General features: G+C 38.1%; 1 protein-coding gene across 32 annotated transcripts in view; it reads left to right on the plus strand.

Annotated features, from left to right (window-relative positions):
• PRDM5 (PR/SET domain 5) overlaps nt 1–24101 on the plus strand; it is a 201033-nt gene that overhangs the window by 44469 nt on the left and 132463 nt on the right. For 31 of the 32 annotated variants that reach the window (XR_008449528.1, XR_008449525.1, XR_008449529.1 and 28 more), the window contains 3 exons: nt 719–879; nt 4114–4207; nt 18602–18687. Coding sequence is in view for 4 of the 32 variants with exons in the window: in XM_054064346.1 (XP_053920321.1) it covers nt 719–879; nt 4114–4207; nt 18602–18687 (341 nt within the window). In the remaining 28 variants the exon portion in view is untranslated. Of the gene's footprint in view, nt 1–718; nt 880–4113; nt 4208–10105; nt 10128–18601; nt 18688–24101 lie in introns of those variants that run through there. The other variant, XM_054064347.1, reaches the window with a different exon arrangement.

A 24101-nucleotide genomic window follows, 5' to 3' on the forward strand; every position in this document is an offset into this window, starting at 1 on the left:
TAATTTTAATCAAGAAGTTAGCAAATAGAAGGGAACATTATGTTCTTCCTTCACAGTAGTGATTAAGTGCATTATAATAGTTTCTCTGAGAATCACAGCTCTTTCACTTTCAAAAGATGCGTGCAGTTTTTCAGAATACAATGTCTCTTCCACTCTCTTAGGTAATGAATTGAATTTCAAAACTATTTACATTATTAACCTGGTCCCTGCCACAAATTCAGCCACATCCCCTCAAGTTGAATAGTGATACTCCTGTAATACTAAAAAGTTTTCATCTTTGTCAAAGTTTGCCTCTGTTGAATGAGAGGGATTACTCAAAGCAGGTATTCTTCTTTTGAGGACTCTTAAATTCAGGAAGATGTCTCTTACCATTTCAGTTTCAAAAGGCATAGCCTATCTGATCTCTTTGCTTATTACCATAAAGAATCTGTTACTGGAGGGCTGATATAACCTGTGCTCCCTTTCTCTGGAAGCCATTTTCACTGACTGCCATTTCACTTTTGGCTGTAGAGTTTGATCTCACAGTTCTATGTTGTTGTGATGACTGCTTTCTTACTTTCCCAATGGCATTTTTCCCTGATGTGATATTTCTTTTCTTTCTGTTCTGAGAACTAAGCGTTTCATTTTTCTTTGTTGCTTTATTAATTTTTCTGAAATAAGCACTAGTGTATTTCCACAAAGATCTGGTAGCTCTAAACCTTGTTTTTCTCTTTATAAGGTGAGAGGACCTTCAAATGTGATCACTGTGATGCTACTTTCAAAAGAAAGGACACGTTAAATGTTCATATTCAAGTTGTTCATGATGGACATAAGAAATACAAGTGTGATCTCTGTGACAAAGCTTTTGTGACACCCTCAGTCCTGAAGAGCCATAAAAAAGTGAGTAGAATAGTTCTATCGTATTCATTCCTTCTGTGTCCTTAAAGTTGTGACTAAACCTGAAATCCCCAGCTGCTTCTGCATTTCAGTAGAAAGCTGTGATGGTGCTTCATGTTCTAAAATGATGATTGCAGTACTGGGGTTGTCGGTGGCGAGCAAAATCTGCAGCATGCGCATATGGATAAATCCAGTGTAGATACTCCACATCAGGAGTGTGGCAGGGTGGGACTTGCCCCACTGCTCTTGCCTTACTCCTTTCCGTCGATCTCTGCAATGGAATTGGGGTAAACTTTAGAAAAAACCTTGCTCCCTTGTTTGGCCTAAGGTAAGATTTACATTCCAAGGAAAAGATGTGAAAAAAAATAAGTGAACCACGAACAAATCAGCTGAGGAGGATCAGCTTGGGTGTTGACAGCAAATGCAGATTGTGAGAGTCTGTAGAAAACTATCGTGCATATGTTATTTGCCATGTAGTATGCACTCCATATATGCATGCAAAATTGTAACCACAAAACTGAGCTTAGCTCAGTCACTTTGCACAATATTTTCAGCACATGATGATGATGACTACGGTGTTCTACAGCACAAGGCTATACCTAAAATTGAGGAAAAAATGTAAGGAAATCGTTTGTTGTGTCTCCAACTGTGTAAGACTCTTCTGTCTTACAGATGTGTGAACTAGCACAGGTCTTTGGGAGCCTAAAGCAAGTTATTGGCAGAAAGCAGGCTACTACTGTATTCTCTAGTATAATGGATAGCACTGCCTAGTTAATGTTTTTTTGATTTTTAATGTTTCCTGATTGTGAGAAGCCATGGAACCAACTAAGAACAAAGTCTCTTTGGTTCTTTTAAAGGTGTTGGTCTTCTGTTAAATGTATGTTAATGTGTTTGCTGTCTGTTTGTCTTCAGTCTGTTTTAAATACTGCTCACATTTAATATACATCAAGTTATTTAGTAATTCTGGTTATTGGAAAGTAAAGTTTCTTGGGATTGAGTGATGCAACTTTGTAACCAAGATGTGTTTCTCCCAGAGAGATATAGTGGAAGATACTTTGCCTGTACTTTAGGAAAACTAGAATGAAATGGGGTTGCCTTGTATGTAGACTTCTATGTGTTCTGTTAAATGACTGAGGTTCAAATAACCTGATTCATCAGTTATTGTTGAGCCTGTGGAAGAAAGGAGTTTATATTATACAATACTCTTCTTCTTTTCTGTTACTTTTAGAATAAGGGGTATTAAAGCACATCTGTTTTTTAAGCTTGAATATATAGGTCTGAGGAATTCAAAAGTAAAGAGGATACAAAATAAGCTTGTGATTTGTTTCTTGTGGAGCAAGACTTTGGGAAGGCGTATCTTTCATGAGACTGCTTTTCAGACACAATTCTTTTCATGGTTATCTGTTTCTATTAATCACGCGAGTCACAGACCTATCCTGTAATACTGATACATTGATTTTGGATTAGTTTTTTTGTGAATTTTTTGCCCAGATGAAATACAAGATCCAAACATCTAAAATATTACCTGGAATCATTGATGAGCTCGGCATAAATTTTTAAACTTTTGTTCCTCGGATTCTGTTCTAAAAATTCAGTGTGACTTCCTATTTTGCATTAGAAATGGCCCTATAACATTTGTGTATTTGTGCTTTAATGAGAAGCAGCTACTGTTTATCATTGATCCCTGGTGTTTCTTTGACATTCCTTCTTAACTGTAATTACTATTGCTTTGTGCTGCTGTCAGACTAGGACTTGCTGTATGTTTGTGAGCCTTGTAGTTGTAATGTATTGCTCCCGGACATCTTTTGGGTTTTTTTATTGTTTGGAATGAATTAATAGCTGTGTTTCTGCTGTCTCCTAATGTTGCTCTTAGAGAGATAAGTGAGTTCTAAAGAGCTCTGTCCTAATCAGGAAGGCTTTAACATTCGTATCACTCATGTCAGAGAATGAATGCTATGTAAGGCTGTCTACTATTGAAATGACATCTCATTTTCTCTTCCTTCAGCTGCAGCATGATATGTGCTATGTCAGGTTAGGCTTTTATGATGTAGTGAAGATTTTTACAGCAATTCAATGTCTTTCATAAAAATAAGAAGTAATTTCCCTATCTGAAGAGAGTCGTGTGCACAGCTCGAAACCCAAATAGTGAGCTATACGTATAATTTAATGTGTTAACTCTCCTATCCCATTTAAGTTAACTTTATGAGAGAAGTAATCCAAAATTGTCCTCTAAAAGAGCAGTCACAGTTATAAGGAAAAGTTATGCAGCACGTTGATAAATCTTCAGTTCAGAATATGGCATTGGAAGTGCAGTGTGAAAGATGATGAGAACCTGTGTAGGTAATGTGCTTCAAGGTGATCTTGCTGTGACCACATAGGTCGGATGAAAGTGTTCGTGATTTTTTTTTTTTTCTATTTTGAAGTAATTATTCTTCTGTCAGCAGGGCTCTCCAGCCTTAAGAGCTTGATTTTCCAAAGACGAGATCAGTGTATGATTTTGTGTTAGTGACAGTGACAATATACTTCTCATGGTTGATTCTCTAAATGCAGTCTGATTCTAGCATTTATTACCAACTGGATAGGACCTGCTATGCAGTATGTGTTGACTGAAATCACTGAGAACTTGTCCTTTGCAGGATTGCTCTCTGTTGTATTTCAGATGAGCTGATGGCTCTATTTCATTCATACAAGCCAAAATCTGCTTAAAAAACTTTTAAAGCTCCCGTTCAAGTCTTCAATAGGAAAAGTTTTGCTAGGTTAGGTAAATTCTTTTCACTACTTTTCGTAACGTAATAAAATTCTGTGAAATCACAAGCTTTTAAAAATAGAACCATTTATGAAGACTAATTTTATTAGGTCACCATATTATTGTTTGCTGGTTTAGAAACCACTATCACAGATATCAAACTGAAGAACAGGTGTTTTATTTTCATGACTGCAAGAATACGCAGAGGTGAATCGGGCATTTTTAATAGCAGCTATTTAGGAAATAGTAAACTTGGAAACTGAAAAGCCAGTCTGTTTTGCTGTTAGCAATGAGAGTTGTGTAGAATGTGGAAAAAAAAGAAAATTGAAAGCACAGCTGTTGCTAATCCTTAGAATCTTTGCCTGATGAGATGATATAAAATACACAGTGGAGGTAACAATGGTTAATGTCAATATAGTTAGAATATTCTGTATTTCCCTTTTTTAAAGTTATGCCAAGGCTTTCATTCATCTCTTTTCCACCCCATGTAGACTCACACAGGAGAAAAAGAGAAGATTTGCCCGTATTGTGGACAGAAGTTTGCAAGCAATGGAACACTGAGAGTTCATATTCGAAGCCATACAGGTACAGTGTGTTTGTTGTAGTGAACGGAGAAGACTTTCTAAATATACATAATAAGGTATTTGTAAGTACGTCTGCAATTTATCTACAAACAGTAATGCAAACACGCAGATAGGCCTAACAGCATCTTTTTCAGACATTTTACCAACCTAATGTGTAAAAGCAGATTCTATAATTATATATAGATGTATATAGTTATATACATTATAAGTTTAATCACCTACATGGCTGCTAAGGTGTTTTGAAACTCTGATCACATATTAGTGTAGCTTCTGACCTTTTCACGACCTGCATGATACCCAAATTAGAATGTTCTACCTTGAATAGGCTTTAACTCAAACTTTATTTTCTTTTGCAACATCTGACTCATTGTGCCAGTCTCCTAATATTCCCAGGTCTGAGCTATGTAATTTATTTTATCTTGCCACTCAGGTTGCATTACTGCTTTCCTGTTGCATTTTATATGTGCTTCTATAAACACACTGAAACTAAATTAGTCATGTTGCCATGTTGATTGGTTTCGTTGTGTGAGCTTCTATTTTCATTTCAAATAAGTGGCAGGCAAGTAAAGAGGGTTTCTTTGTGATAATTTGTTTCCAACATGAAATGGTGTAGGTTTGCCTTTGGCAGTCAAAGCATCAGTTAACAAATAGCCGTCCTATGGCATTCCATTTACTGCACATAAGCAAATTTGTTGTGCAGGGAGATGACAGAATTGGTTTTTAATCATTTAGCTTTTTACTACATTTGGAAAAGTCTTGATCACTTCAGTCTATCAAGACTAAGATTAGTCTTAAGGTTAAAATTACAGGTTTTACTACTTCTTGATTCTTTTGCTATTGTGATTCTCAGATTTGACTCCTATAGGCACTAGCAAATTTCTGTCCTGGTCCTACAATCAGGGTAAAAGGCTAAAACTGACTTTTGTCTTTAGCTCTTATTCATTACTAAATTCCATGTTTGGAACATTTGTTATCCCTTACAGTAACTGTATGAGAACATATACATAAAAGCCTCTGTATATGCATTCTGCTCAGGTGGATCGGGTTGTGTATCCTGTATAATCACGGAGACCAGAAACACTGCTGGGCAAAGCTGGCAAGACCCAGAATCGTAATGCAGCACTTCTGTCCATTCCTTTTGTCTTTATGCTTGTTTGTTCTTCTACAACTCCACTTCATCGACTTCTTTTCAAGTCCCTCTTGCACAATCTCACCTGTTCTGTCTTCCTGTTTGGCCTTCTGCCCTGTAAGCTGCAGATTTTTCTTCCTTATTTTGAAGATGCAGAGAATTTGAAGGGAAAAACCCCTCAGTGCTCATGGGCCATGTGGTATGAGGATCTAGAGAACCCTTGGGGACTGCCTTTTGGAAGGGTCAACCACTTACTCCTCTGGGCTGTACTTTAATGAATCGGGTAGACAGGAGTAAAAGGAAGCAATTCGATAGTCACTCAGCACATGAGTCTGGGCTTCTGCAATATGACTGTCTCGATTTCTAATCTGTGTTAACATTTTTCATGAAGTCATTTTGCTCTTTTAATTATGGGTATTTCTTTACCTTCACCTTGGCGTCCCGTGAGGAACTTACCCTTTAATTTTCTCATGTTTTGGCAAAATAGACTTTCATGAAAATGAGGAATTTTATAATGCTTAAAGGAATTTTGAAATGTTACTCTAACTCTTCATTAAAATCTCTAGATTCATGTTCCAATGTTTTTTGCAGACAAGTCTGCTTTATTGCCTTCACTAGTGCGCTGCTCTTGTTTTTTTCCTTATTTCTACAGCCCCTTTGCTTAAACTTTAGGTATTTTTTCCTGTGTACTCTTGATGTTATACATCAGGTGCACAGAATAGAAAGGCCCTAGTTTTTCAAGCTGGTAGCGCAGATAGCTCTTGGGGAAAGGCTTAATAGCTGTCTGAGTGAAAATGCTTTTCACACGTGCTGCTACCAGTTACATTTAATGTTGCAGCTCTCTTGAGAAGCCTTTCCTAAATTTGGGAGGTAGGCTGAGGTGAGTTCCGTGAAACCACACACCAGAGACCTCTAACCTCGACTATAGAGCCTTGCAAAATTTGTAGCTGCTATTATACTAGAAACAGTAAACTGTGACATTTTGAACTTAGTTGGAGTAGAAAGGCACTGAAAATTTCCAGTACATAGAATCATGGAATGGCTTGGGTTGGAAGGGACCTTAAAGATCATCCAGTTCCAACTCCCTTGCCATGGGCAGGGACACCTCCCACTGAATCACGTTGTGCAAGGCCCCTTCCAGCCTGGCCTTGAACACCTCCAAGGATGGTGCATCCACAGCTTCCCTGGGCAACCTGTGCCAGTGCCTCACCACCTTCAGCATGAAGAATTTTTTTCCTAATGTCTAATCTAAATCTTCCCCCTTCCAATTTAAAGCCATTCCCCCTCATCCTGTCACTCCATGCACTTTTAAAGTCCCTCCCCAGCTTTCCTGTAGCCCCTTCAGGTACTGGAAGGAACTTTCCTTGCCAGATGATAACACAGGCTGGAATTACAGGAATACACGGTGTGAAAAGAGTAATGCAGCAGCATGAGGGAAGGTTTCAAGGCCTCTTCCTTTACTTGAAAATCTAGAAACGCTCATTTTATAGAGTTACTAATTCAGGAAAAATGCTTTGCTAAATTAATTTATAGACCTGTGATAAATAAACTCTGATTTTTTTCCTCTTCCAGTCTAGCTGCTATTGAGATGTCAGTCGTGTTTTTGGTGGAGGGTTTTGTGATTCACATACTTCACTGTGAGAATCAACTGAAATACATTTTTGTGGTTGTTTTAGATGCCATTCTATTATTATTCCTGACCATTTCTTGATTATCCTGGGGGAGGGAGGAAGAGGAGGAAGTTGCTGCTAAATCATGACTTGTGATTTAAAAAGAAAATTTCAGAGTTATATGGCAAAATGCCTTATGTGAGGTTTAGTGAGATAACACCATAGATAGATACATGTTGCACTTCTGGTGAGGCGAGTTTGACTTGTGCTGTACCTGAAGACTTCATTGGAGTTGTTCACGGTCATAATACATGCAGACTAAATACAAGAGGAAATTTTTGTCCAGTGGTCAGTGGCCTGGAGAAGCTTAACTTTCTCAGGAATAGCTTTCATTCTTTCCAGAGAAGGTAAGGGAGGTCAGTGAAGGGAATCAGTGTTGTCTGCAAACAGTATAGAAAAGTTTGAGTACTCAGTTGATGGCTTTTGGTGATAGAGTTCACTGCATTGTGAAGATCCTTGACAACATTTCAGGGATGTTCTGAGCGGTACGAAAATTTCAGTTGATCAAACAGCGTAGCCACCAACTTATCTTATTCAGTGATGGATGTTTGGTTTCTAAATGTTTCAGTGCTGACTACTTCATGGTCTTGGTGGTTAAATTAAATTCTGTGGTTTTGAAGTAATCAATTCAAAACTGTGCCCTCCTTTTTGCTTAGTCAGACTTCAAAGTATTACTTCTCATTCTGAGCTGGAAGTGAAACAACCGTCCACTGTCTGTTTTCAAGAGGTGATTCATCTTCATGAATAAGCCTTCAGCCAGGGCTAAGCTTTTGGAGCAACTAAGCAGTACACCATGAGTGTAAATATTGCGAAGACCTTTATGTCTTGGTGATTACAGCTGATTAGATTTGAGGTCCTGGTGCAGACATTTGTGTTATCCCATTTTCTGCACACATGGTCAGCCAGACTTTGTTTTATTAGCTACTTTGTATAAGAGGCTTTGTTCTGTATTTACAAAACAAATCCAGACAGAGTTCTTTTAAAAGAGAGTTGTGTATCAATTTTTATCCTTTTTTATTTATAAAGCTGTTCTTTATAAAAACTGAGCTTCTTGGTTGCTGTCCTGGTTCTGCTTTGGAATTGCATTTCTGATACGCTTAATAATCTGTATACAAAAAGAGAAGCTCAGTGGGTTTTGGCTTTTATTTAATACGCAGCATGTGTTCTTAAATATTGTTACTCACAGATGTATGCATGCTTCCTCAATAAGCAGTTTTCTTCCCTCTTTTATCTTAGAGTAAGACTCTGTAAATGAGCCCTAACTGAGCTGGTTTGGGGTGAGTGAACCTGTCTGCATGTGCATGTATAGATGGACGGAGTTGATGTTTGCATCTGAACCCCAGCGTATTGCTCTGTAATTCATCATCTGGGGTTCCAGCCTTGGCATGACAGAGACAGCGCTCTGTAGGTCAGCTGAAACACTATAGCACATTCTCCCTCAGCAGTATCCTGTTGGTTTATGACTTCTTAGGGTCAGAGGGAGCTGGGGTTAATTCAGCAAAAGAATCCTCTGACTGTGATATAAATTCCTTGGCTCGTTCATAAATTGTAAAAGAAATTCTATGGACTGCTCGTTCTGCTTGAAAACTGGGGGCCAGGAGGTTAATTACTTCCCTGAAGTTTCAAGCAACTTTCAGTGTTAACTGTTCCTGGCTGCATTTGTGCAGCTTCGTAGTTGCTTTATACATAGCTATTTCAATCTGTTAATTACTGTTGTGTGTGCATGTACTCGTGTCTGCCTGTGTAAAATATATGTATATCTATAAACACACACACACGCATTTTATCTGTCCGATACTTACAGTGCTGCTTTCTTAATTAGTTGTATCCTAATCCCTACTGTCTTTGGGATGTAGAGCATCAAGCTGTGCAGCAATGCAGGTTGTTGAAATACATTATATTTGCAGGTAAATATATTTTTTTAACTGTAATTCTGACCTTTGTGTGCTGTCCTCTACCTACTCCATTATAGAGGAACTGGTGAGGGCCAACTAATGGCCACACGTGTCTTCCAGAAAATGCTTTTGCATGCAAATGTACCCATATTTTGCTTTTTCCATCACAGTTAGTCAAAGTCCTTATAAAAAGCCAGTAAGATAACTATGATGTGACATCTGTCTCAAATGTTTTCTGAGAAGATTAATGTTTCTGTTCTCTGCTATTTAAAACCCATGACTTAATGGGGCATTTTTACATGTGATAGTCTCTGGTGTGTGGAAAAAGCTGCTTTATTTTGTAAGCATGAGTTGAGAAGGTACGTTGTAAATTTGCTCCCATATACATGGGTAAAAGAAAATACCAAGAGATTGCATTAAAACTGCAAAAAGCATTCAGGCTGTGGACTTCCATATCCCTTGTGTCAATGGAGTAAAGTTTACCTTCTCAATTTCCATTTCCATAATTAAAGATTGTTTTATAAGCTTGTGGAAACATTTCATCATACTTGCCCTCTATAACTTTAGGGGCTGATTGCCTTCATGAGATACCTCTGTGTTGGGAGGCTGATGTTATGGTCCTAACCTTGCCAGTGTAGTCACATTTCCACAATTTGATTACCTACTCATTTGAGTATATTTAAAATCATACTTAAGATCCAACTGTATAAAAATCTAGGTCCAAATGCACTTCCATGTAAAAATCCATGAGTAACTGAACAAAATATTAGTTGTGGAATTATAATAAAAATCTTTGGTTATTAACAGTAGTTCAGTCATCTGGGACCATAAAAGTCTACACAGTAGTTGAAGGAAGTAATGAGCTGCAATACAGTGTAACTCTTGTTTATTACTATGTAAAAACATCTCTAAAGTTTTAATAGCTAAACCGGCAACTGTTTGTTTATGTACATTGGAAATAATGTACAGCCAGGATCCTTGTTCTAGCAAATGTTATGGCAAATTACCTTATAAATAATTTATATTTTCTTACATTAAAAAAAAGATAAAAGGGAAGCTTGAAGGAACTTCCTCTCATATCCCAGTGAAGGATGTGAAAAAATGTCTGTATCTAGTCAGTGAACAGCTTGCACATGTCTGCACGTAGGTTGTTTCTATTCAATAACTTATAAATGGTCTCTCTTTTATCTACCGAATTTAAAAAGGAGCTTGCAGAAGGCTTCAAAGGTAAGGATTCTGCATTTCTAAACCTTTCAGTTTATACATCATTGTCCTATTTATCTTCAGACAACAGTTAAGTCTTTTAAAGTACCTGTAAAGTTTCATGCAGCTGTCAGCTTCTTGTTGTCTGCTGCTGTGAATGAAGAAAAGTTCTTGTAAGGGATAGGTTATTTGAATGCTAGAGACATCTTCAGGTCAATTACTGATTGATTAATACATACACTTTAAAAGATTTGGTTGACCACTGAGTTCACTGAAGTCATAGATGTTAATGCTCCATTCAGAGGGAAGCCAAATTACTTGATTTCAGTGACAGATGCAAAGAATGAAACTTTTATTCTTTCAAGTATGTCGAGTTTTTATTTGTGACTAAAATATAGCCACTGTAGAACTGATGATAGTCTGCAAGTAATAACTAATGGTAGTTCTTGCTTTACTGCACAGATTCAGACAGTCTTTTACTAGTCTTTATAATTCATGTAGTTACAAAGAGCTAAAACCTCACTTAGATCATGATAATTTTTATGGACCAGGTAGGACGAATGTTTTAACTGTTAGTCTTAACTGCAGGTAATCTGAATTCTCTGAACAACCCCAAAACTCTGCAGAAAACAAACCTTCTCAGCTGTGAAAATACTGCTTCTGTTCCTCAGAGAATCAGACATGGCTAAGTACTTACAAAAAAGAGTATTAGCAGGAAAAAAAGGGTCAAAGCAGTGTGGTTTTCCCTTATTTTGAAAAGAATAACATGTGAGATTTTGTTTCTTATTATATGTGACTGGTTTTAGTGAACAGGAAATGCATTTGGTTGACTAAAATAAAAGCAATTCAAGTTCTCCCTTGTGCGTGGAAAATACATGAGTATCAGGGCTTGGTAGGAAAACAGACAGTGTTGTTAATCATCAGCGAAGAAAAAAAAAAAAAAAAGGAGAAATATCTAATCTCTTGTCTTCAGTCTGCCAAGTCTGACTGTTGATTAAAATGAAGAATGTATAAGAAATGTCTCTGAGCCATACCTGAGTGCTCTTTATCCATTTCTCTTGGGCAATAGGGCTGTTCTCCTCAGAGCAAAGAGCTGTCCCTTTCTTTATCTGGCTGACTAGGAGTGTAGAATTACACCTATATCTGTGTTTCTGGCTCTTGTCCCAGCTGACATCCGCAAGTATTTTATCTTTCAAATCATGAAGCTTTTTTGGTTTTGGCATGAGAAAGCTACTCCTGTGTGGGTACTTGTGTACCTTCTACAGTGCTGAATTTTGAGTGATAATAAGTGAAAATCAGCCAGGCCAGAATTTTGTGTAGGCCAGATCACTTTTTATCGTCTAGTCTGGGTGTCGTAAAGAGAGCAGCTAGCTGCTGCAGTTGGCAGAGCTTCTTGATTACTCTCCTGGTATTTTTCCTTTCTAAAATCCCTGGTCATAATTATAAGGATGGTTAAGAGACTGAAGGTATTAAATGCTTTTGAAAATGTATCTAGAAAACTGCTACCTCTACCCAGGAGGGAATTTATTATTTGGAAGAAGTGTTTGTATTCTCAAAGGGCCATTTGATGTGCTGTGCAACACCAAGGTGGTGAAACTCACTGAATATGCTCATGAAGTGGGAACAGTTAATCTTTGTTCAGCAGTTGGTTTTCTGGCATTTTCTAATGTAAGTTCTGTTGAAATCACTTGGTTCCTTGAGTTCTTGTTTAACTCAGTACACTGGAGGTATTTAAAAGATGGGCAGATGAGGTGCTTAGGGATGCAGTTTAGTAGTGGACAGGTGTGGTTGGACCTGATGATCTCAAAGGTCTTCTTCAACCTAGTGATTCTATAATTATTTTTAATGCCCACTGTAGTTCTTTTCATGTGGGAAAAGTTCAGTTCTGTGTATCTTAGGTTTCTTTGTCTGTGTACATATTTGTGTAGTACATGAACAGTGTTCTGTACAGTTAAGGCCACAAACTTCCTTTTAATTAGATGGGAACGCCATTTACAGAGGAACAGCAGCTGAAAGTAAATGTGTAAAGCTGCCAAGTGCTCTATATGAACAGATAATGTTCTAAAGCGTATGTCACAGATTATAATTTTGTTATATCCGTTAACCTTTTGCCCGTTCTTACTTGCTGTTGAATGCTGTCATCACCTCAGATTATCTCTGACTAAAAGAGCCTTCTTGCAATTCCTGTTCTGGGCTGCCCTGTTGATCACCTGGTATGGAGTGTTGCATGCGTGATCCAGATGGCCCCTTTGCCTCCCGATTCCTCCCCAGGTGAACTGCCATCTTTCCACCACAGTTGTGCAGGAGTCTTGCTTCTTCCACTCTCCCCTACCTCAGTCATAAGTTAGGCCTTTAAAAAGGATTAGACTTTACCATAACAGTTCTGAAAATTGTTGTTTTGAAATAATACACTTAATACATACATATTTATTTTAAGGAAATTAATTTCTAATCCTTAAGTAATTCAACATCTGAAAAGGACCTGTATGTGCAAGATGGTAAATAGTCTGTGGAAGATGCTGAGAGACCACTTTTCCATAATTATTTATTAATATTTTTAAAGAAAACTGAGGAAAACAATTCTTTTTAAGTCACATACACTGCACGTCATGTGGTGTGCAGTGCAGTCTTAAGTGTTGTTCTGATGTTCATGCGTGGAGACCTGGAACAATGGTGCTGAATGCCCCAACTGAGCAAGCAGAAGCATATTAAAAAGTATAAAACCCACCCTTGGTAATTTTGCTGCATAATTAAAATTTTTCATTCCTTAATACAGCAATTTAGTTCCAACAAAGATGGAAAGCCAGAGAATTTGTACACGGAAGCTAACATACATACTGGTGAATTGAATACAAGTGACCAAACAAGCTGCATGGGAATGGTGGCAGTAAATGTGACTCCAAATTTATCAGAATTAAGTGGGAGTAATGCCTATACATGGTTTGAAAGAGCTCCACGAGGAGGCTGCTTCCAATGTGGAATGTAGTAGTTCATCAAAGGCGTGCTTCTGTGTGCTATTCACCATCTTCTCTTTATTTCTTTGGTTTGCTGGTCTCTTCAGGCATTTTCATTACAGTCCCCTAAGATTAGGACTATTTGTGTTGCATGTTTCATTTGTCCCATTCAATGGGGATATATTTGTCACCCGTAAAGTACATATTTGCTTGATCTTACTTGAGCTCATTGTTTCCAAGTGGTCACCAAAATGACTCTGTAATTAGCTTTTTTTGTGGCTAAGCTGACTACAGGGAATGCAGCATACAGTGTCAATACAGCAACACATACGACTAATTTGAATTACCGTGTCTCAAAGTCCTTATTAAATGTCTAGCTGTGGCCACTGAAATCTTGAAGAACTACTGTGTATTTGGTTTTGTTTCTCAATTGTTTTGCTCCCAGGGTTATCTGCATTTGGGAAATAGAAAATTGTCCATCCTGAGTAAACTGGAATAGAAGAATCTGGTGTTTAAATATACTACATTAAGGTCCAGTAGGTATTGTGATCTCAAGGTAGAGTTGTACACACGTGAGGAAAAAAAAAGTTATCGGTTCTATCCTGACATGGCTTCAGGTCAAAATGCCATATGGTTTTCAATCATGAAATTGTTTTTTGTAATCCTTGTATTAGGGTTAAATTTATTTTTATTATGTTAAAAGCTTTGGTTTTGTTCATACAAAATCTGGAAGTGCAATGTCTAGACTTTGAATTATATTAAATCCACTGCAATTTATCCAAGGATTATTCATTTGGGGTTGTTTGTACAGAAGTGCCATTAATGTGTCGAGCAGTTGTTCTTGGACAGCACAGATATGATAGTCAGCTGTAACTTGAGGGTAAACATAGCGTTTATTATGACTGTCTTGCTTAAATGTTTTGCTGTTTCAATTATAGCAATTCTTTTTGGTTATTGTTACATTCACAATGTTACTTCTGGGCGTGTTGACTGGACAAGCTGTCAAATTAAGATGTATTTAACATGCCTACTAAAGTTTGATACTGTAGTAAAGTAGAAAGCCTGGTGGAATGTTTTAGTCAAGAGTGCAGATCACAGTCTCAGTTGTGGTTTAACGAGAGAAATGCAAACGATAACTTAAAGGGTCAGCTTTTTTCCCAGACATTTTACAAAAGTGAAGTGTTAGGATTAAGACTCGGTAGGATATTTGGAAGTTGAAAGGTCTTTTCCCACATTAGCCAGATATTTTTTGATATAAATCAAGTTAAAAAAAAACGACAACCACCTTCACTTTGTGAGATAGTACCTCTGAAAAGCTTACTCTGCTATTGACTGCAGAGAAAAGGCATTGCAGTAAAAATCTGATCGTAATTGTAGAATGGTTGGGGTTGGAAGGGACCTTAAAACTCATCCAGTTCCACCCACCCTGCCATGGGCAGGGACACCTCCCACTGGACCAGGCTGCTCAACGCCATATGATACCCTCCAAACGTAAGATATCTATGTAATTTATATAGATTTGTATGTAAGGGTGTTTTATATATATAAAAATGCAGAGTGCAAATGGCATAACTGTTAAACTGGTGTCAACAACTTTACCTCAGGTGCACCCTGTCTGAGTCTGATGTTATCAAACATTGACCCCATCTCTCATAAGCTTGCTTCTAGCAATAAATCCAAGAAAGGAATTGTAGTTTGTCATAGGGGTGATAGCTTGCTTTCTTTTTGTCCCTTAGTAACTACTTTTCATGATGACGAGAGAAATAGAGATACATGACTTGCAACACCATTTTATTTGCTTGTCGTGGTCATTCTTAATTTTAATCTCCTTGTAACAGATCTATTCATTTTGTGAATCAGAAAAGTTTCACACCTGGAAATCTCCGAGTGTTTACTGTGTGTGAGTTGATCTGAAGTTCAATATTCGATGCTCGTAATGGATTGTTGGTGGTCTTTGCTTGATTGCAGATGAATGCAAAACCACTGGTGGATAATATGAGCTTTTGTCAGCTCACGTCACTCTTGCTCTTCATTTTTTTCTTAGTGACAATTCTAAACTTTCTTGGAGCACAAACCCCTCTCATTTGTGGACACTTGAAGTAGTTGTGTATGAAACATTGCACTTCTTTGTGTGTGAGGGGAACGTGTTTAGCATTCATTATTTCAAATCTGTTTTTTTTTCTCTATTGTCATCTTATGCCATTTGCATCTCACAGAGAAGGGATTCACTGCTCCTCTTTATCTTGCAGGACTTAAAGTGGGGTAGACCGTAAGACTTCTCTTAGGGAGCACCTGCTTCCCCACTAATCTCATTGATGAATCTGTTACTGGGATCATTCTTGCGAGCAACTGACTTGTAGCATGAATACTGCTTGCCAAGTCTAGTTCTGAAGCAAGGAGAGAAGTTAATCTCTGTCAGAAGCAGAGATGTTAGTAAATGGGATTGTAATAATCTTGCTAGAATCTGCTGTCAGTAAGCACAGGCATCTAATGTGAATTAGTTACCTACACTCCTGAAACAGTAAGCGGGAAAAGATGCATGGACAGAGGGCAGTCAGTTCAGTTCTCAGACAAAATGACTCTTTCCAAGACTGCACTGACTTTTCACTTATTTTGATAGGATTTTGCAGTTGTAATGTGATGTGGAGGGAGTCTGAAGCAATGCATTTGCAGTGGCCGTGGCCCTGGTGCCCTGGTGTTGGTGGTACTGGGACTGCTGGCGTGTTGGCAGCATTGAACCCTTTCTGGAGAGTGATTCATCCTAACTGTCTTTTATCCTTAATTTCATTGGGATTCAGAACTAGTAAAAATTAGACATCCTATTTTCACGTGGCTGATGTCAAATAAGGGGAATCTTATTCTTGTTCACATATCAAATAATCTTAAAATACAAGTAATTTTTTATTAAAAAAATAAGTATCCATGTATTTCTCACACAGTGGCACCAAAACTCATCAGACTGGTTACAAGAGAGACTACAAAATTAATTCTAAGAAACATGGCTGTTGTAAACACAGATTTGTTTTAGGCAGCCCCCAGTTAATTTTGTAAAATCCTGAACCTGTTTGAGGTAGAAGCTAAGTTACACATTTGAAAGGTGTTTATGTACAGGGGAAGCAGTTGCTTATGCAAGCCACTTGTATATATTTTTGGCAAACAGTCTGTGAAGATTAGGTGAAAAAAGGTAACGTAAAAGAATAATAGTAAAATTACTCGGGGTCATCTTTTAGGTTATTTTGCTGACAATTATTAATGGCACAAGTGTATGAGGAGTTGTTTATGTAATTTAGAAAAATAGGATGTTACCAAGCATCAGTGTCAAGTCAGAGCTTGCAGTCTGTGTCATGCAGTAAACTAATTTTTTTTTTTTTTTGGAACAGCAGAGATGGAAAATTCACAGAATGTAGCAGCTGCTGGTGGCCAGCCTTTTTCAGGTGTAATGTGTTGATATGGAGTCATGCTGTTGCCCTCTACTGGCATCTGCTGAAAGCTCTTATGTCCTTGCTCATCAAAGACCGTGGTGTCCATGGTTAATTTCTGAAGGACACTGTTAATGTGCTTCAGACAAACTTGTAACTGTCCTTTGAAAGAGTCTTGGGGATGGGGGGAAGGAGGCAGGAGAGGTACAACTACCTGTCAGAGCTTATCTGCTTACATACTGCTGAAAGCTTTAACTTCTACATCCAAAAGCCCTAAAACATAAAAATGTTGGCTGAATTAATTAAAATTTGAGTGCTGACAACTATTGGAGTGTTTGAATTTCAGAGGCCTGGGTTAAAGACATTGAGGGTCATGAGAGCAAATATCATTTCAAAGTGCTCAGTGACAACACAGCTGTAACACAGTGACTGTTGTCATCATTCTCAAAGAAAAAAAAAAGCCACATTTGTGCTTTCTGAGAGATGGCGGAATACAATACAGGAAGATATTTGTATGTCGCAAGTACTTTGCTACACAGGTTTTTGCTGCAGTTGAGTTATGTAAACAGTGAAAGATGGCAAAGAACAGAATGGTCTGTCTGCTAAATAGGTGGGGGTGGAGTGTATCTCCTCACTTAAATGCAATCCTCGACTCTCTGCACGACCTGTGGCTCCAGGTTTTCTGTATGAGGGTGGCCATCAGTTGATCAGCTCACAGTTGGTTCTTCTGAGGAGCTCTTTCTGTAAGCTGTCTCTATTACATGCTTTTCATGATCCTTTGACATCTTGTTCCCAAGAAAGAAAACATCTCCCAGTAAATTCCTTCTGCGCAATCACGGAGGAACAACTTATGCAGAGAAAAGACAAGAAGAGGGATGAGTCTTTCTCGAAGTCAAGATGCATATCCTTGTTTTTAGGGATTGTGGAGCTTTAAATGCTTATCCCTATTACTGCCACTGTCTTGCACTCTGATCTTTGGCGTGTCACTGAAATATGGCTGGATGGGCATTTTTTAAGTGTAAAATGTAATTTTTCTTACTCACTTGTTTTCCAGAATCGAGTATGAATGTTATTAAGTATTTGACATTTGGAGTGTTAGATCTCTCTATACATGCAGAGGTTCTTCCATGAGTGGAAAGCTGTGCATTGACCTAATAGAACAGGCTTTGCTTAACTGATGTTTTCAAATAAGGGTTTGTGACACCTTCAACACTATGATTGTATAGAACAAATTCCATTTTGTTAATAGAAAAATAGATATCATGTCTTAATTTGTTGAACAGTGTTTTTGTACTAGAAATAGTCTGATATTTGCGCTTAAAGCATTGGGTACAGGAAGAGGAGGCAATCAACTCAGATTTCAGTGCATTGCCTGAAGAGTTAAAAATTAAAATGCCCTTGAGGAATTATAAAGCTTTATCACTTCTTCTAAATTATGCACCTACCTTAGGAACTCTTCACAGTCTGATTCTGAATAGCTCGGTATCCACATTACATTAATATAAGTTTGGGGAAATGGATGCTAAATGACACCAGTGTAATGGAGCATTAAACTAAGTACCCTTAAGGTATGGGATGTTGCAAGGGAGATGCTAACATTCTTCTGCTTCCATTTCAGTTGTGAATTGTGACACAAAAATTGCAGGAACCTTTGATTAACTACATTCTAACACAGTTAGCTCAGATACAGCATTAAAAAAAGAGTAGGTTTTATTTCATTTGGATTCTGGCACCTGAAGGGCTCTAATAAAGACCAGATGTGAAACAGAAGAAACGCTTAGGAGCAGTTACTGCCTGACCATAAAAGTGACCATGTGTAAGTCACTGTGGTTTGAGCAAGGGCAGTAGGTGTTTTCCTTTTTTAGTTTCTACCAAGGCTCTCTGTGTGTATTCATTTATTGCTAGAACAAAATCAAGCAGCAAAGAGGAATATTTTGGTCCAACCTGCATCCTGCTCAGGTGGACCTTTATTTGTAACTTTACTAATGCTTAAATCTCTTTTTGTCTGAACTGTGTGTAAAGACAAGGCCAAAAAAAAGTACCTCAGTTTGACAGATAACTGTGGTGCAGGGCCTTCAGATACTGAGGCTGTCGTTATGGAATCTAATGCTTTTCTCATTTTCAGGTGAGCGTCCTTACCAGTGTCCTTATTGTGACAAAGCTTTCAGCAAGAATGATGGATTGAAGATGCATATTCGCACCCACACAAGGGTAAGTAAGTGTAGCTTGATTTTTATGGTTACTTGAGAATTGTCTGTGAATCATGTGTGGCAAAAAGTAAATAATTACTGTTTGTGTAGAGATTAGGCCATGCCAACCAAGGTATTTTATACTTATCAAAATAACAGGCGAAGGTTTAAGTCATTAACTGTTAAATTCTAATTATGACTCCCTTACTGACCTTCTGTGTTGGATTTCTTCTGTGTTGCAATAACAGCAGTACTAACTTGTTCCTTTAACCTGTGGTTATTTATAGATATAAATTAATGTTTCTAATTGTTTACAGAGTAAACATTTCTGTAAAGGCTTCACTATTCTTGAAACCTCAATTTCCAGCACTTTGATTCTTACTGTCTCCTTAATATCCATCACTGTGAGCTTTTGTAGAGGCTGTACTTTACTGATGACAAATATTAAGCTGCAACATGACTAACTTTTATTTAATTGAAGGCAAAATAAAAAGCACATTGCAGACGTCACCAAGATTATTTTTGAACCTTGAGTCTCAGTTTGTGCAAGGTTCCCTGATTTAGGGGAAAAGCCTTGTCACGTATGTGTATTTACTAGAGGACAAAGATGAGATATTGTCTAACTCAGCCAGCAAAGAGGTGGAGAGCTCTATTCAAATGGCCAAATGTGAATTCCCCTGGTAAAGGGAGATCTCCAGGTGAAGTTAAGCTGGTCTAGCATTCCATATACTGCCTGCCTCTGGCCTTCTCATCCACCATGAGAAAAGAAACAAAAAGTTAGAAGTAAACTTATCTTTTACTAGTAATCCTTTGGGAGCTGTGACTGCTTAGGGAAGTCAGATCTTTTAGGAAATAGGGAAGATGATAGTTGAGGTAGTGGTTTGCACATGCAAGTCTGAGCACGGAATTGCTTTCTAAATAAGTACAGATCAGAACTGGTCCTTTTTAAAATTTTCTATAGTTCTGCCTAGGTCTGGAGGGTATTAACTGGAGGTCTTAGATAAAAGTTTTAGCTCGTGTATGCCAAACTTTAGTTTAGAAGTGATCAGTAGTTTGTGCAATGCTTCCTGGTGGTTCATTGGGAACAGGGACAGGGGAATAAATAGGTGGTTTAGGTGGTGCAATTCAGACGTGAGTGAAAGAACAGAGTGGTGAGAGGAGTTTGAGTGTTTGGAAGGGACAAGGAAGAGGTAAAGAGAAAATACCGAGAGATTAATTGAAGAGAGCTGTTATTTACACAAGCAATTGTGTGCTTAGCAAAAATACAAAGACTTATTTAATGTTTATAGTAGGTTGATGCTTGTCAGGAATTTACTGGTTGACATTTAGGATCTCATTAAGAGACTCTGAAAAAACTTAAATAGTTAATCCTTGTGTGTTTGGCGTTTATGCTTGATTTTAACTTAGTGTATTGAAAGAAAAAAGATCTAAAAAAATATTCCCCAGGAAACAAACAAATTCCCCCTTGCACAGAAAACAACTGCTGAGTGTGTAGGTTATGCAATAATTGTGCAATATTGAGATCACCTGCCTGGAAGTTTCCCTGAACTCAGAGGTGCTGGCTAAGTTGGAATCTCTGCCCTTCCCAAGACGCAGAGCTTTTGGCAGTTTCTGCCATGTGCTTTAACACCAAGTAGATCTGTGGTTACTGCTGGAGCATTTCCTACCATTTCATTTCCGAGCAGGTATGTGCTGCTTGCTGGAGAAAAAGGTGGGAATTCTCCAGGAGTCTTGCTCATTTAGTCAGATTCTCTCCTCACTTTCTTCTGTAGAAGTGATTAAGATTATTTGCTTTACCAGGTTGATACCCTAATGTATTTGTATGTAGTACTGACAGTATAGCTTTGAGCATTTCAGATCTTTAACCAAGAGCAGTATAAGCTGAACTGAAAATTCAGATGTATTCCCATGTCTTCTTGGAAGTGAATGCATGTAGGCACCTCTCTGGTGCTCAAGGCAGTCACAGTCTAACGCTTCATTGTGGAAATCAGAGACTGTGTGTGTTACTAAGTAGTACCGTGCAGTAGTAGGTTTGTAAAGTGAAGCAGTTAGTGCTTAGGATCTGATGCTTATCTTGCGTTTCAGTGATTTTACTGCAGGTTATGTGTAGTCTGGTCTTATGGACTGTGAATGCACAACAGCAATCCCGGGAATGCATTAAACCTTCTGGTTTAATTTATTCCAAAAGGTCATGGAGTCCAAAACATTTTGGAAGTGTGCACCAAAGCACAGTAACAGGAGACACTTGGGAAGTGTGCTTTAAAAGCACACACCTAATCTAAATATAAACAAAGAGATGTTTTCTAACTGTACTATATAAGAACTTTCTCAGTGAAGGTTTTACCTGTGCACAAGTTGTTTGAAACTCCTCAGAATGATACTAATTCACTGTAACTTGTTTGTGACCCTAGGCCACTTAAACAAAGACAAAACTGAAGATTAGGAGATGTAAAGATAGTGTCTTTCCCAGGGTTTACTTTTGTCGGTGCTAAGAACAAGGAAAGCCAGGAAGTCACACATGAAATCTCTCTCTCCAGGCATCCTACACGTTGCCTTTTCAAAAGATTGTAAGGGTGTTGGCTGTTCCTTTTCTTACGCTTTCCTATGCGTACCTTTTATTTTGAAGTTTATTTTTGCATGCAAAATAATAATTCAAATAATAAATAACAATACATATAAATCCAGAAGGTATTTTTGTATCAACTAAGCCTACTCATGTGGAAGTAAACGTAATCGCAGCACCCTTCCTCAAGGGCTGTTCTTGTAAATATCTTGGAAAAAGTCAAGTCTTTTGGCCGGAAAAATGGTGAAGTAGCTTAAAAGTAATAATGTGCTGTTCAACATGGAAAATGTCATTGTAGAGATTAAATCTAAATGTATTTTACCGGTGGGATTAAATGCCAAACCTGATCCGGTGGGTCAGGGAAGGCTGCTGGAAAAATCATTGTAGAAAGTTGATTAAGGTCTGGCAGCTGCTAAACTGAGTACAGCCTGGGTGGCCCCAGGTGTCGAGTCGCACTGGAGTAAACAGAGAAGGTAAGCCCAAAGCCCTACTGACAGTGTAAGGAGAAGAAAATACCAACCACCTAATATTAAAATGTCACCAGAGTACTGTTTCGATGAAAGTACGTGGCGCTGCTGACCTTCAAAGTAATTCCACAGGTCATGTGCTGAAATGCTGTTGAGGATCTCTGTCCTTCTTGCTTTCACTTCTTCTGCTGACAAAAGCTGAGTTCTTTCTTTGGGAAGAGGGAGCTGGGTCTGGAGAACAGCGTGGATGCTAAAGCACAGGGATGTTGTTGTTAGCTAAAACCTGCGTCACAGACAAAGTGTTGGGGACTGGCACACGCTGACAGTTTCTGACCGAGGGTAAAAAACCATCTCTATTTGAACATGTGTCCCCTCATACTGAGTGAAGTGATCAAGTTGAACCTTGTCTCTCTGTGAAGGGTCAGAACATGTTCTATAACCATCTCTTTGCTTCTCCACTCCCACTCTTCCTTCCTGAGCTATAGGGTTAGTCTCCTATTTTTGTTTCAGACCTTGTGTATATTGCATAGAACTGGTCAATAGATGGCAGTTGATGTTACGTATCTTCTGGACACTTAACCTATCAGTGCTCACAGTACTGTTGAGGAAGCTTTGTCTCCTGTTCTTTCTTGTTCATTTGAAGCTGGGCAGCTTGGGTAATGTTAACAGTATTTAGCCTCAAAATAGCAAGGTTTGGTGTGATCTAGTGGCCAAGTATTGGATATGTTTTAAAGTCAACTCGTGAATTCCTTAATTTCACAGTTGATTTGTTAGTGGTGCCTGAGAGTGTTAGGCTGAAGCTTTTATTACGAATATGTCTGCATGGGCTGCAGTCAAGTAAATTGCTTCGGTGTAAAATACGTCTTTAGAAGCTAAAGACTCGAGGCCTGACACAGTTTGTGCGACAGCCAACAGCCTTGAATTAATGTTGAGATTTATTTATGAATTTTACAGAATCACAGAGTGACCTAAGTTGAAAGGGACCTGCTAGGATTGTAGGGTCCAACTCCTGTGCCTGCACAGGACAACCCCAACATTCACATTGTGTGTCTGAGGGCATTGGCCAAATGCTTCTGGAATATTGTCAGGTTTGGCTCCGTGACTGCTTTCCTGGGAGCTGTTCCAGGGTTCCACCAACCTCTGGGGAAAGAACCTTTTCCTAATATCCAACCTAAACATCCCCTGACACATCTTCCTGCTGGTCCCTCAGGTCCTAGAGGGAATATACCTATTATATATATAATTCCTCTAGGGAATGGGTATGTAAGTCATGGTAAGTATGAAAGGCAGGCAACCTCCTGTCGAGGTTTTCTCTTTGAGTCACTGTCTCAGCTTGCTGCTGGGACAGTACAAGAAGAAAGCTGTCCTTATTCAGGTCCTGAGCTCAACAGTCTTTCTGGGGCACTCTTTGGGAGGTTTACACCCTCCTCTATTCTTTTCCTAAAGAAGAATATTAAAATAAAATAATAATTATATAATTCTTGCATTTTTTTATTGACAGTTGCATCAGAATTTAGCTTGTTCTATATTTCCCAGGAAATATTTGGGCCTAAAAAATTTTTTTGAGAAGGCCGTGTGTTCTAGAAACAGCATACCCTGCTATTGCCAAAAAAAAATGAATGACATTGGGTACTAAATTTAGTCTTCCATGCACATGACAGGGTGTAATGAAATAATATGAGGTGTTGACTGAATTTTGATTTTTTTTTCAATATTAGATTTTCTCTGTATTTCCCTATTGGTGAGACAGGAATGAGTTCCCAAACATCTGTCTGAGGATGATGACTTTGCCAGTGCTGTGGTTTCCTTGCCTGTGGAATCTGTGTTTGTCTACAAAATACGGAAGGTTTGAATCCCACTGCCCCTATATTTTCACGCCCTTTTTTTATGTAATGTTGACTGGTGGTGATTGTTTCCTCATAAAGTGAAAATGGGTTTTTATTATGTTGATGCTGTTCTTTTTCCAAGAGCAGATCAACATCTATTGAATTTTCATCATGGGTGATTAAATAGACCCTCTTTTGCTAAATTTTAGGAGCAGAAATTACTTCAGCTGTTTAAAAAACAAAAAAAACAAACAAAAAACCAAGAGCTTTACAGACTGTAGGTAGCAAATAGATAGAACTACAGAACTACTGTGGAAAATAGGCAATTAATGGTGTAATAAAGTCCAACTAATGCATATGCTAGAGTTCTCAAAGAAATATACGTTTTTTTCTTCTGGCGGGCATTTCAGTGAAGATGCATGTTTTTATTTTCATTGCAAATTCTATTGCAAAATTTCAGAATTTTTTTTCACTCCCCCAAACTGAATTAATTGAGAAATTTTCTGACAAAAACATCGGGCATTTCTAATAGAAGTGACATTTTTTGTTTAAATTTTCCAATAACCTTTCACAGCTGTTC

The sequence above is a fragment of the Cuculus canorus genome, chromosome 4 (assembly GCF_017976375.1).
Source record: "Cuculus canorus isolate bCucCan1 chromosome 4, bCucCan1.pri, whole genome shotgun sequence".
Taxonomy (NCBI): domain Eukaryota; kingdom Metazoa; phylum Chordata; class Aves; order Cuculiformes; family Cuculidae; genus Cuculus; species Cuculus canorus.